Genomic DNA, 14409 nt, shown 5'->3' with positions numbered 1-14409 from the left:
AATTGCCCCGGCACCGGGGCGCTTCATATGGTGATGGAAATAAACCTTGATAGGCTGAAAACACCTTTATTAGTCTGCAGCGCTGACTGACGCAGGATGACACCAGGCCCCGGATGGTATGTCTGTGTGTGTGTGTGTGTGTGTGTGTGTGTGTGTGTGTGTGTGAGGTGGAGGTGAGAGAAAAGAGTGACGCCTTGCAGAACATCACAGATTGAGCTCTTCTCGCCAACGTTCCACTGATGTGAGTGGTGGCACAGCCAGAGCGAAGAAGGAGGAGGAGGGACCACAAACACGAAGCCGTCAGAAGATCCGAGCTGGCGGAGAGGATCACGGCGAGGAGATTAGGTGGCACCTGTCAACCCCTCCCCCCCCGTGGCGGTCAACGCTCGCTAAAGCGCAGCTAAGCTAACAGCGCAGCTAAGCTAACAGCGCCCCTGATATTTGCTCTTTTTTTTTTTTTTTTTGCTTCCAGACAATTAAAAGCGTCCCGTTGCCGTTTTTCTTTCATCTGCGGAGCAACAACCGTCCCGGCCGCCAATCAAACGGCGGCGTGCAGAGGAGCCCATCAAAGCGTGTCAGGCAGCCTTTTAACAAGAGCGAGCCGGCAGGCAAATCACCCCTTTAAGGAGAAAGTCCCTTGGGGATGATGTATTTCTCATTCCCTCACACACACACACACACACACACACACACACACACACACACACACACACACACACGTACAACACAGAAGGGTCTGCAACAACATTATTCATTTATCAGCTCAGCCCATTAAATCTCGGCACACACAGAATAATCAAGGCGCCGCCGTGGAAAAACACACTGTCCGTACGAGAACATGAATACCTGAACAACCACGGTTCCCACAGCGACCACGTCCTTCGTCCACCTCTGCTCGCAGCAGCACATCGGTCGGAAGTTCTGTGCGGTTCGATGGTCGGTGTGATCCGCGGGATCGGGGGCACGCGTGGAACGTGGACGTGCAGCTGTAGACTCGCGTTATTTTCAACAAATACGTGTTGAACTCTAACCAAAGCCTCCTGATATCCTTTTTCTTCTGTAGAGGGCTGCTCCCTCCAGGGGTCTCCACAGCCAATCATCTGCCTCCATCTAACCCTCTTAACACCACCTCACCCCCCGTCCACTTCCCCTCCATCCATAAACCTCCTCTCTGGTCTTCATCTAGACCTCCTGCCTGGCAGCTCCAACCTCAGCATCCTTCTACCCAGATCTGACTTTATCTCCAGAACATCTAGCACGGATTCATGTTAGATGTCAAGACAAACCTCCACATCTCCGTTTCTGCCTCCTGTCTTCTCCTCAGTGTCTCCAAACTAGACCCCATGCACCTCCTCACCTTCATTTTCTCCACTTTTCCTATTATACATTTTTTTATTATTCTTTTCTCTCACCCCGACATGTTTCTCCATCCATTCAAACCTGGAGTATGGATGTAGAGTGAGGTCCCACCGAGAGGAGGCCCTCCATCCTTCTCCATTTAGATCTTCTGAGGGAAAACATGGTTTTAGATTTGGACCCGAACCGACATCAACCCGGTTCTTACACTCCTCAGAGATCTTTGCATATCCTGCAGACAGTGGGAGTACTTTTACACACTGGTGATTATCATATTAATAACCTTTGGTGAGCTGTCACAGCACACACACACACACACACACACACACACACACACACACACACACACACAGATATCAAGGCACAGGCCAGGCAGAAGAAATCACAGACAGCAAAGGAGGAAGTGTCTGTAAGCTCGTCAACATCTGATTGGCCGACAATCCGGCCAATGAGAGTGGAGTGTGTGCCACCATTCACTTCCATTTGCATTCACAGCCATGGCTTCAGGAGAAGGAGAAGACGAAGGGAAGGAAGAAGAAGAAGAAGAAGAAGAAGAAGAAGCCTGTCAGAGCTGCTCTGCCCTGGGGGCTGAGGGTGGACGCCGACCGGCGCTGAGGAAGACGCAGACATGAGCGGAGAAGGTACGAGCGGACATGAGCGGATGGAGAGAGGGTGGAGGGATGAGGTGCGGCAGGAGGAGATATAAGGGAGCCTTGTAAGTCGCTCCCTGGAGAACCATCTCCTCTCATCCCCTGCACTCAGAGGAATCAGTAAAAGGCTCTATAAATAGAGCCGACAGTGAGCTGCACATTTCCCCGCTCAGATAGCCTATAAATACCTTCAGCTTCTGTCACTTCACATCTGCTCCGGACATGCAGCTGCCCTGCAGCTCCCGCAGCCTCTGACCGCCCCGCGCCCAGGCTGGGGGAAGATGGCCGACGCGGCCTTCTTGGACACCGACGGGGTTTATGGGGAAAAAAACGCGGATTTCGGCGAACCGGGTTTTATCCCATGATCGAAGGAGACGCGCGCGAGAAGAAACAGTCGGTCCTGCAGCCGAGTAGGTCGCCGCCGTCCTGATTTACCCAATCAGGTGCGAGGTTTGTCTCTGGCCCTCCTGAACTTCTTCAAAATCAATCATCCAAAATGCGCCCTTTCAGAGACCCGCCGCTCGCGGTTGATGTATTTGAAGGCAGAACCGGCGGCGGGAGAAGCAGAGAGCCCGGAGGAGCAGACTCACCCTAGTGTCTGAGCGTCTGAGTTACTGTCGCCGTGAACCGGATCCACCTCGGCTAAAACGCGGCTCGCTAGAAATATAATAGAACATATGGCGCTAGGCTAGCACCTTGTTATGCTACCACGGGCTGAATCTGCTAAGGGATATCCCAGGATATCCCTCTTCTGCACTCACGTCCCTTCATCCGTGCGAGATCGTGGCTCCCAGGGGACGGGGCCTGATCTGCTGCAGCGCCCGCCATTCTTATAACTTTCAGGAATAGTAAAGCTATTAGCATGTAGCTGTTCGCTCTGCTGGCATAACCAGAAACAGATCAACTGTCCCTCCCGACCTTCACCGCCCCGTCTTCGTCACACAGAAGGCCGGGATCTGTTTCTCCACCGGTAAAAAGGCAGTTGTCTCCGAGTGCTTGCTCCTGTAGGTCACCTGGAAGCGCTTGGTCCAGACCTGCCGTACCCTGAAGAACATCTGATGTTGCTCAGAGGAGACGGCGTACGCAGTGGAGGACTTTTGGTGCGCAAACGTTGAAGAATCACCTCCCCTCTTGAGTTTAGGACCCTGGAATAACCTGACTTGAGCATCACGCCTATTGAAGAGCCTCCTGCAGCTGAAGGCGATCTCCTCCTGCCATCTCCGCAGGAAACACGGCTGAAAGCTTAAACCTGTCAAACAGCTCGGTGAGCAGCCAGCCAGCTGATTCCACCATTTATGTGGGATGAGCCAAACGCTCGTCCGGGGTTTTCCCGCCAGCTCGGACGAACGCGCGATAACGAAACATCAAACCGTAGGAAGGGGGAAACCTGCGAGTAAGAAAAACCATCTCATGACAGAAGATAAACACCCGGAGAGTGGCTTGGAGGCAACATATGAGGGACGCTATTAATACCAGACAGCAAGTGATCACACTCAATTCATTATTTTGGGAGGAGGGCAGCCAAACGCTGAGCAGTGATAGAACACAGTGCACAACTCCGTGTCAGCATGTGAGCCTCCGAGCAGAGGGAACACACACACACACACGCACGCACACACACACACACACACAGACGCACCTCCCACGTCCTTCAGCGTGACAGCATGTTTTGTAATGTAGAGTGGCGTCTGTTCGCCGAGCTGACAGACTCGCACTGACAGCGCGGGTCAAAGCGCCGCAGACACGGGGAGGAAAACACCCATTTGGCGGCGCTCCGGAGCCACGGCCCGCAAAACAGGCCCACCGGGGCCACGGGGCCCGCGGGGCGCGCCGCAGATCCGCCGGCCGGCTCCGGACTGTACGTGAGATGAAAAGAGGGTTGTAGAATCTGCCGCTCCGACAATGAATTAATACAGATTCAAATATTCGGGGCGTTAAAAAGGAGAAGCTGCTCAGGGGGGCCGCGAGCCGGAATGTCTGTAATCCTCCATTACACTGAATAAGCTTTGTTAAATAATAGGCACTTCATTACGGGGATGTCATTACCACTCACTCATCAAACACAATTAACGTCTTTCCATCTGCGGAGGAGCCCGGAGGCGGCCCGGCTGGAACGCCGAGATGAAAACCCACGTTTCGCCCCGGACCCGTCCGACCCGGCTGCGGGACGCGCAGGACGGCCGCCGACGCCGCAACCCGCAGAGACGGGACGGCGTGAGGAGAAAACAAGAGGGCCGGCGACCGGGAGGATATAGGAGGAGGCTCCGGGGAGAGCGGGACTGGAACTCTGCTTGGAGGATCCATTTTTCTTCCTGACATTTCCTCAAATAGAAGGAGGAGGAGCGACCTCGCTTCACTGCTGGGATCTGAGGTGCAAGCCGGGTATGTTCTCCTCCCTCTGCTGCTTCAACTATTCAACACAGGGAAACAAGCTATTCGCTAAATGGTCTTTGCATTCATTCATTCATCATCAACACCACTTATCCTGCATTCAGGGTCACAGGGGGGCGGAGCCTATCCCTCATAGGGGGTCACCGTGGACCAATCATAGGGACACTTATAGTCATACAACTATGCATCCTCTCATCTACGTCTGGACAATGTAGGGTCTCCAGTGAACTTCTATCATGTGTTTGGACTGTGGGAGGAACCTGGAGAACCCTGAGGAACCCCATGCAGACACGGGGGGAACATGGAGACTCCACACAGAAAGGCCCCCCTGTGGAAACCCAACCAGGATCGAACCAAGAAAGGCCGGAGGTTCTCGGACCCCGTGTTATTTTTAAAACTTATCATCAAACTGAAGAAAAGCAAAGTTGGAAAAACTCACAGGGAACAAAAGCCGAGCAAACATCTGAGCGAGTTGATGATCTCCTGACCCCCAAACCAGAAACACGTGGACCAGCAGAACCCGGCCTTCTGTGGCTGTGGGTCATACGGGTTGAGAAACCATCATAACATCAAGAAACAGGGATGAAAAGGACACGGACTTGGTCTGGACCTGGACCGGACGGGTCCTCCTTGTTTTGATGATTGGTGCTATTTGAAAATGGGAGTTCTCCTCTCGGCCCTCAATTGCCACAATCAGCTCAGATTCTCCGTGCACGTGGAGCTACAAATAAAGGCTTTGACCGTTGAAGGCACTCCACCCTGAGGATCGGTGGAGAACCCGATGAAGGCGAGGACATGGTCGTCGACTGAGGAGACCTGCAAGGGGGTGCTTCATTGAATAAAACCGTTGCCTTGGAAACCAAAGCATAGCAGCTACATCATTTAAATAATGTCTTGTCATCTTCTTCTTCTTTGGTCCGCTCCCTCCAGGGGTCTCCACAGCCGATCATCTGCCTCCATCTAACCTCTCTCCTCAGCATCCTTCTACCCACGTCTCCACTATCCCTCCTCCATCCATGACCAAACCATCTCAGTCTGACTTTATCTCCAGAACTACTAACCTTTGCTGTCCCTCTGATGGGAGAGCATTAATTCCTCCATGCAGGAAGATCCAGGCTGAGGAGGCATCTCAGGTGGACACTGGAGACCTTCAGCCCAACGTCACGCTCGACCATCTCATGTTTCTACACCCGATTCAACGGCCAGGAGGCAGGTCCATTCAGACCTCCGACCTCCGGTGGAGCGTGAAGAACCTGCCCAGATCCTCCAACGGGCATAGCTGACACACCGTTCACACACACACACACACACACACACACACACACACACACACACACACACACACACACCTCTGACACAATCCAATCAAAGAGCGGCGAGTGTGTACGGTATGCAAGGTCAGGCTTCGGAGTGGCATCCGCAGCATCTTCACAACCTCCATCACTGCAGTGGCACAGGGTCACACACACACACACACACACACACACACACACACACACACACACACACACACACATCCATGCAGCCCCCAGTCACCACTGTAGGTGTGTGTACGCAAACACACAAGTTGGACATCTGTCCGCTGTCCGTCCGACACGTGTAGAAGTGTGTTTGTGTGTGTGAGTCCTGTGCACGTCTAACGTGCGCTGCCGGAGGGGGTGGGGCGTCGCTGCAACGCAAGCCTCGAGACAAGAGGCTGGTTGCCGTGGAAACCTCGGGCTGAGAGCCTCAGCAAGCCAGACGATAGAGGGGGAGAAGAAGGGGCGATGGGGGGGTAATGGAGAAATAGGAGGGCAACCCCCCCGAGAGGAAGGAGGGAAGAGGAAAGAAGAGAAAAAGGAGGAAATGGAGGAGGAAGAGGAGGAGGAGGAGGAGGAGGAGGAGGAGGAGGTCTATCTCGGGCAATGACAGGGACGGTGGAGGTGAAGGCAGAGGACAGGAGGAGGAGGAGGACTCTGGAGACGTCAGATGGATTCTCAGTTTGTGCCGGCGTCCAATCAGAGTGGAGAATGTTCAACGGGGGGGTGAAACGTCAGAATGTGTGCGTATGTGTGTGTGTGACACATGTAGAGAAACCCTTGGAGATACAAGCTAGGAGGGCTTGGGATGGATGGAGCTCATCTGTTAGAGTATGGACAGATTTCTCCAAAATAAGAACAAGCTGTTCTGCAGTGTGGAATCCAACCAGCAGCCTGACTGAAGCTGGAGACGCTGTTTCTCCTGCGTGGACCATCACACTGGAGCTGCATTTTTCGGAGGTCCACCCTCCTGGTTCCCCCTCCGTGCTACAATCCAACATCGGTGGATGTCCACTCGCAGATATGCAAAAAATTATGAAGAACCCATGGAGGAACCCAGCTCAGCTGCAACCTCCAGCCTTTGGCAACCAGAGTGCACCTCAGAGATATCTCCTGCACAAACCCCCCCCCCACCCAGATCCTTCACACCTGGTAAACCCAACATGAGCTGAGATGCGATCACACAACTCCTCCCGAGCAGGAGGTCCTTTTCCCAAAAGGGGGGGGGAACGGAGGACTTGTCTCAGACTTACAGGGAACGGTGCGGAGGTAGAGGTTGTCTCTGATGATCTGCTGGTGGTCGTGGTCCACTGAACCTTTGGAGAAGCGCAGGTTGAGGTAGTGCCGCAAATCTTTGTCAACCACCCCACCTGCAAACACAGTCACACCACAGAGAGGTTACAGAGAGCTTTGCTTCTGTGGAGCGCAGTCATACCTTCTCCAGATCTGCAAGCGTACCCGACCTGTGAAGGTTAACATCAGGCAATGCACGTGCAGCGCACGATTGATCAAAACTCCAACAGTCCACTCCATGCCTTGGATCGGTGCCCCTACACCATCCACCAACCCCACCAACATGGACTCTACATGCCACAACAGCATCTGGATGGAAGTTTGAATCCAAAAAACACAAGATGGAGCAACATGATGCTCCTCACACTTGCAGGAAGGCTTTTTTCTTTCTCCGAGACACTTCCTGCTTAAAAAGTACCATGTCTGGTTCCGTGGACCAGCTCCATGGCCTCTGGATACCTCTGGAGAACATTGACATCCTTGACATCGGTCTAGCTGGTGGTGTTAGGAGCTTCCAACCCTGGTCCAACTGGCCCATCTTCACTTACCCGCTACTCAGGAGTGTGCGATCATTCTTCAGAATCCTATCTTATCTTTGCAAGGTTGCTCGGATCCAGACGGTCGGGGATGGTAACTACCAGGACATGGGATGCCGCACGCACCGCCAAAACAAGATGGCCGCTGCCGTGGTGGATAAAGCAACCCGGATAAAATATGTACTTTGAAAGACAAACAAAAAGGATCTGGAACCTTCTGTGCAGAGGAGACATCTGCTGCCTGACTCCGAATAGCATTTGATAGCAGCATGCTGTCTGCTTACATCCCTCTGGGTCTCGCAGGAACATCACGGGTTCCATCCCTCTGATTGGTTACTGGGCTGCCGGACCGGTCCCCGATTGGACGAGCCCAGCCGGTCCGCAGAGTGGATGGGTCTGCGCTTCTGCACATTCTGGTGGCCACATTTGGAGCGAGAACATCCGGACCCTCCGGGTTGCCGTGGACTCACCGAGTCGTCCACGTAGATGCGTTTCCGGCCTCATACGCGCACGTGGGAAACCATGTGCCACAGAAACCCTGCAGGTACGAAGTGGCTGAGATGTCCACACCGGGTTCAGACGGTCGGTCGGTTTGTGAAGGACAGAGGTTTAATCAAGTTGAAAGCTCGTTGCACAAAAGAAAAACAGATGAGGGGCACGCGCACGCGCACGCACACACACACACACACACACACACACACAGACACACACAGACACGCACACACAGAGTGGTAATTGTGTAAACCGGTGATCCCCTGCGGGGTTTGAAATGCGATGTCAGCAGGTTGGGTGACGAAGGCCTGCAGAGGACAGAAGCTCCCGACCACCTCATGCCCGACTCGGTCTCCAGCGCTCGTTTCCACGGCAGCGCTGGGGTTTTTCCAGCCCGTCACCGCGGCAACATCGGGTATAAACCACTTGCATCCGTCGCCGTCCGCGAACGGCTTCTCCTCCCTTCATCCAGAAACCAGAGGAGTCAGGAGGGCGAGAGGAGGAGAAGTCGTTCTTGTAACAACATTAGGCATCCAAGAATATCATCTGATGGTATGTGTGTGTGTGTGTGTGCATGTGTGAGGGTGTGTGTGTGTGTGGGGGGGGGGGTTACCATGCGCTTACAAATGACAAACATGTCTTCTCACTCATGCATACTCCAGGAGCTCCTGCTAAATGGACTTGACAGCATTCAGCCCACCGGCGCTCATGAAGGCAACGTTCATCCGACGACATCCAGTGCCGTGCACGGCATGCACACGCACACACACACACACACACACACACACACACACACACACGCACACACAACCACTCGCCTTTCGGGGACACAGGTGACTCTGCAATAACAGGTGCTTTTTAAATCACGCCTTATGTAAACTGAGTCCATTTTGGCTACGAGGCACCGTGGATTGCCTCCCTGGCAAGAGGAGAGGAGACGAGGAGTTAGGAGATGAGAGGAAACGAGGAGGTAGGAGAGGAGAGGAGAGGAAAAGAGAGGAAAGGAAGGGAAAGAGGTGAAATCTTGATTTAGCATCATTGCAGCGTTCAGATTGCGTTCGGTAAACATGTCATCCATGCAATCGCACCCAGACATGGAGCCTCCTATGGACGCAGACCAACACACACCACACACACACACACACACACACACACACACACACACACACACACACACACACACACACACAAACACCACACACACATGTTGTTAAGAGACAGCCACAGGAAAGGCAGTGTAGTCCAAGCACCTCATTATCAGCAGAGCCAGATGGTGATGAAAAGCCGTCCTTTCCCTCCACAGGTCTAACATCCACAGGCAGCCCGTCCTCCCAGGCGTCCTCTAGCCTCGCCACCGAGCGCCGCACATCTCCCGCTGCCTCGGCGAGATCTCGCCGTCCTCCCTGAGCATTTCTCTCCGCCGCCGCTCGAGCGAGTAGCAGCTGGTCGCGGCCCGCTTAAATCCCGGAGAAGGAGAGGCAACCGTAAGGCAGAGGGGGGGAAGGGAGGGAGACGTAGAGACGCGGAGGAGATGGAGACGGCGACCGTCAAAAGAAAAGGCAGGAGGAGGAGATGTGCCAGTGGGAAACCGGGCTCCACACGACCCGCCAGAAGAATGGCCGAGGAGCCTCCGCGGTCCTGCAGCGGCCCCTATCTGCGGTCGCCGGCACTGCGCCGGAGCGTCTCCACGGCGAGTGTGTGAGCGCTGAGACGGACAAGGAGATACATGCTAACCAGTGTGAACGGATCGGTGGATGTGATTCTATATTTTCTTGTGTGTGTGTGTGTGTGTGTGTGTGTGACTGCATCCAGATGTTCCCCGACATTCTGAACATACGCCGCTTCTCGTCCACCAGATGCGCTCTCCGGTTGACCTTGTGTGAACGTCACCAACTAGAGAGAACCACTGTGAAACACTGCGGCAGCACATGTGACACCGGGGTTACACAAACACACACTCACACATTCAAACCCAAACAAAGGGCTTGACAAGCTCACAGCTGCCGATGCCAGCGCAGATGCCTTCGGGCGCCGTTCGGGGCCGGGGTTTTGGTCTAGAAACACAAAAAGACGGAGCGGAAGCGCGGCAACGCGAGACGAGCGCTTCCCTCCGAGCAGAGGGTGGGCGTGCTTCGAGGAGGAGCCGCCTGACACCCACGCTTTTAGCATCACACAAACACAAACATGGCCGTTTGTTTTGCAGCGGGTTCCTCAAATAGCACCGCAGCCTCTGGGGAGGAGTTTTATTATGAAGTCCTAAAAAACTGTGACAAGTGACTTTGACGGTGTTTTGGAGGTGTCATCGCGGCGTCTGCGAGCCACGTTCAGATTCAACCGTCTGATCCGCTGACCTTCAACGGCAGAGATCCGGGCGCCCTCGCAACATGGACAGATGCTCTTAGCAGTCCGGCATTTTTGTTTGTCAACAGAGGAGGAACGCTTGGAACGGATGTTCATACGAGCTCATCTGACATTTCCGTTGCCTAGTAACAGCGGCAGGATTGTTTACATCGGTGATTAATGGGTGGTTAATGGTTCTGAACCGGCGGACCAGAATGACACCGATCGGATTCGTTGGACAAAAAACAGGTCGCCATGACGACGGCTTTGCCGGTGAGCAACCTTTTTGGCAAAACGATTCCAAATGTGCGTTCACGGTCAGATCTGAGCTCCTGATGTCTCGTGAGGATTGTCATCACTATGGTGCCAAGAGGAATTCATTCATTCACACCGCTTATCCTGCAGTCAGGGTCTAGGGGGCGGAGCCTATCCTGTCCAACTGTCATTGGACAAGAGGCGGGTGTTCACTCTGGACCAATCACAAGGCCTCATATAGAAACGACCTTTCACCCTCTCATCCATACCTCATCCTCTGCCAGCACCCCGTCCAGAAGAGAGGAAGTCCAGGCCAGCAAGCACACTGGAGGAACTTGCAGTAGATGTTTACATACATTAAAATGCATAATCAATACACACACACACACACACCCTCCTACTGACTTGCACCCCAGCCGAGCGGCCGCCCCGATCCCGGCCACACACACACACACAGGGACGACCCGGCCGGCTCGAGGCTGAGCTCTGTGCTGGACGTGTGAGGAGCGGCGAGGTGAAGTGGAGTTGCCCCCCAGCGGTTGTCATGGAGAAGAAAACTCCGAGAGCCTGGCGATCGATCGCTCGCCTGCCTCCCACCAGAGTTCACCGGGGCTCCGGAGCCGTGCACAACAAACAGGAACGCATCTGCCTGCCTTCTTATCGAAACTCTCCCGGAGTTTCTGCGCCTAAGGAACATTTTCAGGCGGCCTGTGGACAGAGAAGCAGGCTGCTTCCTGGAAGAGGCTTGTTTAGCACTGACAAGCACTGGACTCAATGTGGTTACAACCTCCACCTCACAGCCAGAAGGTCCCTGGTTTGATACCCACAGGGAGGCCTTTCTGTGTGGAGTCTCCGTGTTCCTCAGGGTTCTCAGGGTTCCTCCCGCAGTCCAAACACATGGAGGTTCACTGAGATGCGCTTGTTAGAGGTGAAGACACGTTGGTCTTCTAGTAGCAGCTGGTATCTTCAGGGCGGAACGGAGTCAAACCAACGTCCGGGAACGGAAGGAACGTCCGCCTGGTCCTCCTACCCTCACACCTCCATCTAGTCCATCCGTACGTCATCTCACACTGGTTGTCCCAGGTTCACATCCAAGGTGGTGGAATCCTAACTTCATGTATCCACGATCCACCTTGTGAAGAAGGTGGTCCAGGACTAACACCTGGGTTGTCCAAGGTCACCGAACACCTCGGATATTCTTTAAACCCCTCCAGATCCCACAGGGTGTGGAGAAGAAGATCTTATACACAAGGAGAAATCAGTGGCTGCTCATTCATCTCTTACTTAGACCTGCCAGCCTTTTCTTTGAACGTTTGCGTGTGTGTGTGTGTGTGTGTGTGTGTGTGTGGTCTCCACATGTAGGTGTGCTCTAATGGCTCTTTAGCTGTGGATGAAGTATCTGCTCAGTCTTCTAATGGCAATATTACAGCTGACAGCAGGGCCTGTTATTAATAGGAAATGACACGTTCTCGCTCTTAAAGGTCTTTGTATTGATCTCTCTCTCTCTCACACACACACACACACACACACACACACACACCTTAACAGCGACGCCCTTAAAGAAGGCCTGGCAACACATTCACAGAGAGAGAAGCCTCTCGTCTTGAGAGGAACTTCCAAAAGCGAGGAGGAGGAAGCGCCGACCCGAGTGAGCATCTTCTGGTGTTGGTGCTGATGAGATGAATATTAATGGATTAATGGCGTGTGTGTGTGTGTGTGTGTGTGTGTGTGTGCGCAGGTGCTCCCCGCCATCGGAGGGTGTTTGTCGCTCTGATTGCGCTCTCCGCCCTGAGCAGCGCTCATCACCCTGCATTCGGAGATACGAAGCCTCATGCATCTTAATAAGAACGTTCGGAAACTCCAAGCCGTCTGAGGGCTGCAGAGAAGATGAGGAGAGTCGGTATGGAGAGCGCGCAACGTGTTTCTCAGGGATAAAGCAGGATGGGGAGAAGGTCTGAGAGAGACATGAAGCACTTTGCTGGTTTGGAACATCTGGAGGACCCAGGGCTTCCTGGAGCCCTGATGAAGATGTCCTCTGAGCAGGCGGAGCACAGTGGGGCTCTGGGCCGCAGCTGCGCTGGTTGTTCAGCATCACTTTATTACAACCGTCATTATTTACTGCCCAGGATCTCGGAACGTGGCGAAGAACAGCTCATCAGAAGATCCTGCCGACGCCTGAAGAAGCAAATTCACGGATTTCACACAGAAGTGGCCTCGCGCGTTGTGACGTTCCAGCCGCGCACGTTCTTCAGGAAGCTCGGTAGATGATCCGGAGTCCGTATGACTTCACGACTTAACACGTTAACAGACGTTTTACGCAGCGGGTTTCCTTATTTTGTTGCTATGGAGACACGTGGTGACACCCCAGAGTTGAGGGAAGGACAGGGTGTCAAATGATGGAAGAAGGTGAAGAAAAAGCCGCTGCAGGCCGAACCGTCCGCGGCTGATCGATCGCTTACTGCACTCTACTGGTAGGAAGCTGGAACTGCAGGGGCCGAGGCCGGGCTGGGAACGACTCGCTCGGACTGGAGGAGACCCGGACCTTCCAGAGGCCGAGGATGGAGAGGGACGACAGCGGGACCTGAACTGGAGGGCAACTCCTCCAAAGAGGAGGCCATCCAGAGCAGACCTTTGACTGGGACACCATGTTTGCACTGAGGGAACCCAGGTGGAGCCCAAAGGTCAGATGACAGGGCCACCAGCTCACCCACAACACACACACACACACAGACACACACACGACACACACCTGCCCCCCTCTCATCAACACACTTTTCCACCAGGAAAAAAAAGGCTGGTGTCTGATTTCACAGATAAACTGAATCAGCTGATAAACAGATGATAGATAGATAGATAGATAGATAGATAGATAGATAGATAGATAGATAGATAGATAGATAGATAGATAGATAGATAGATAGATAGATAGATAGATAGATAGATAGATAGATAGATATTTTTTTCTGATAGTGTGTCGTGTGTATGTGTGTGGTGTATGTCTGTCTGTGCTGTGTGGATGCATGTGTGGTTTGTGCATGTGTATGTGTGTGTGTGTGTGTGTATGTGTGTGAGCAAATATGGTGTATGTATGCATGTGCATCCGTTTGTGGTGTACATATGCATGTGGTGTGTGTACGTGTGTGGTGTGTGCCTATTTGTGTAGTATGTATGCCTGAATGGTTTGCACTGAACTCTCAAAATGTTCAGTGTACAGGTTAGTAGCACATGTGTGTGTGTGTCCCTGGTTCTGTGTGTGCCGTGTGTGTGTGTGTTACTGTGTGTGTGTGTATGCATGTGTGACGTGTGTCCGTGTCGTGTGTATATGCATGTGTGGTGTGTGCAAATCTTCAATGTGGGTTTCAATGCGTCCCAGACCTAGTCCTAGTCCCAGTCCCGGACCCAATCCCAATCCAGGTCCCAGTCCAGGTCCCGGCGCTGCAGCTGCAGCCTGCAGTTTTAATCCTCCTCATTCATTGCGACGTTATCAGATTAGCACTGCTGGCTAATCTTCACCACGTCAGTGAATAATCACCACTCGCTCGCTTCTGAGCCACCACGTTTGACTAAAGGAGATAGGATCCTCTGACTCTGCGGTGTATGTGTGTGTGTGTGTGTGTGTGTGTGTGTGTGTGTGTGTGTGTGTGTGTGTGGGAGGGATCCTGCACAGACTTGTCTCACTCTCACACACACACAGATCACATTATCCACTTTTATGAACCAGTTCAAAATTCACGCCATTTAAAGGATGAACATGTTAATCGTATCAAAGAATCAGTCTCTGCTCCTCTTTTCCAGAGA

At 53.2% G+C, this 14409-nt stretch overlaps 1 protein-coding gene across 10 annotated transcripts in view; it reads right to left on the bottom strand.

The window, feature by feature from the left end:
- magi2b (membrane associated guanylate kinase, WW and PDZ domain containing 2b) overlaps positions 1-14409 on the bottom strand; it is a 58684-nt gene that overhangs the window by 39468 nt on the left and 4807 nt on the right. For 8 of the 10 annotated variants that reach the window (XM_086162641.1, XM_086162644.1, XM_086162643.1 and 5 more), the window contains exon 2: positions 6949-7065. In XM_086162641.1, the coding sequence (XP_086018767.1) occupies positions 6949-7065 (117 nt within the window). Of the gene's footprint in view, positions 1-6948; positions 7066-9266; positions 9638-14409 lie in introns of those variants that run through there. The other 2 variants (XM_086162646.1, XM_086162647.1) reach the window with 1 other exon arrangement.

This window comes from Fistularia commersonii, chromosome 17 (genome assembly GCF_037954325.1).
Source record: "Fistularia commersonii isolate RoL2024-O1a breed Wild chromosome 17, RoL_Fcom_v1.0, whole genome shotgun sequence".
NCBI lineage: Eukaryota > Metazoa > Chordata > Actinopteri > Syngnathiformes > Fistulariidae > Fistularia > Fistularia commersonii.
The sequence above is the reverse complement of the archived record's forward strand: the minus strand, read 5'-3'. Positions and strand labels throughout refer to the sequence as shown.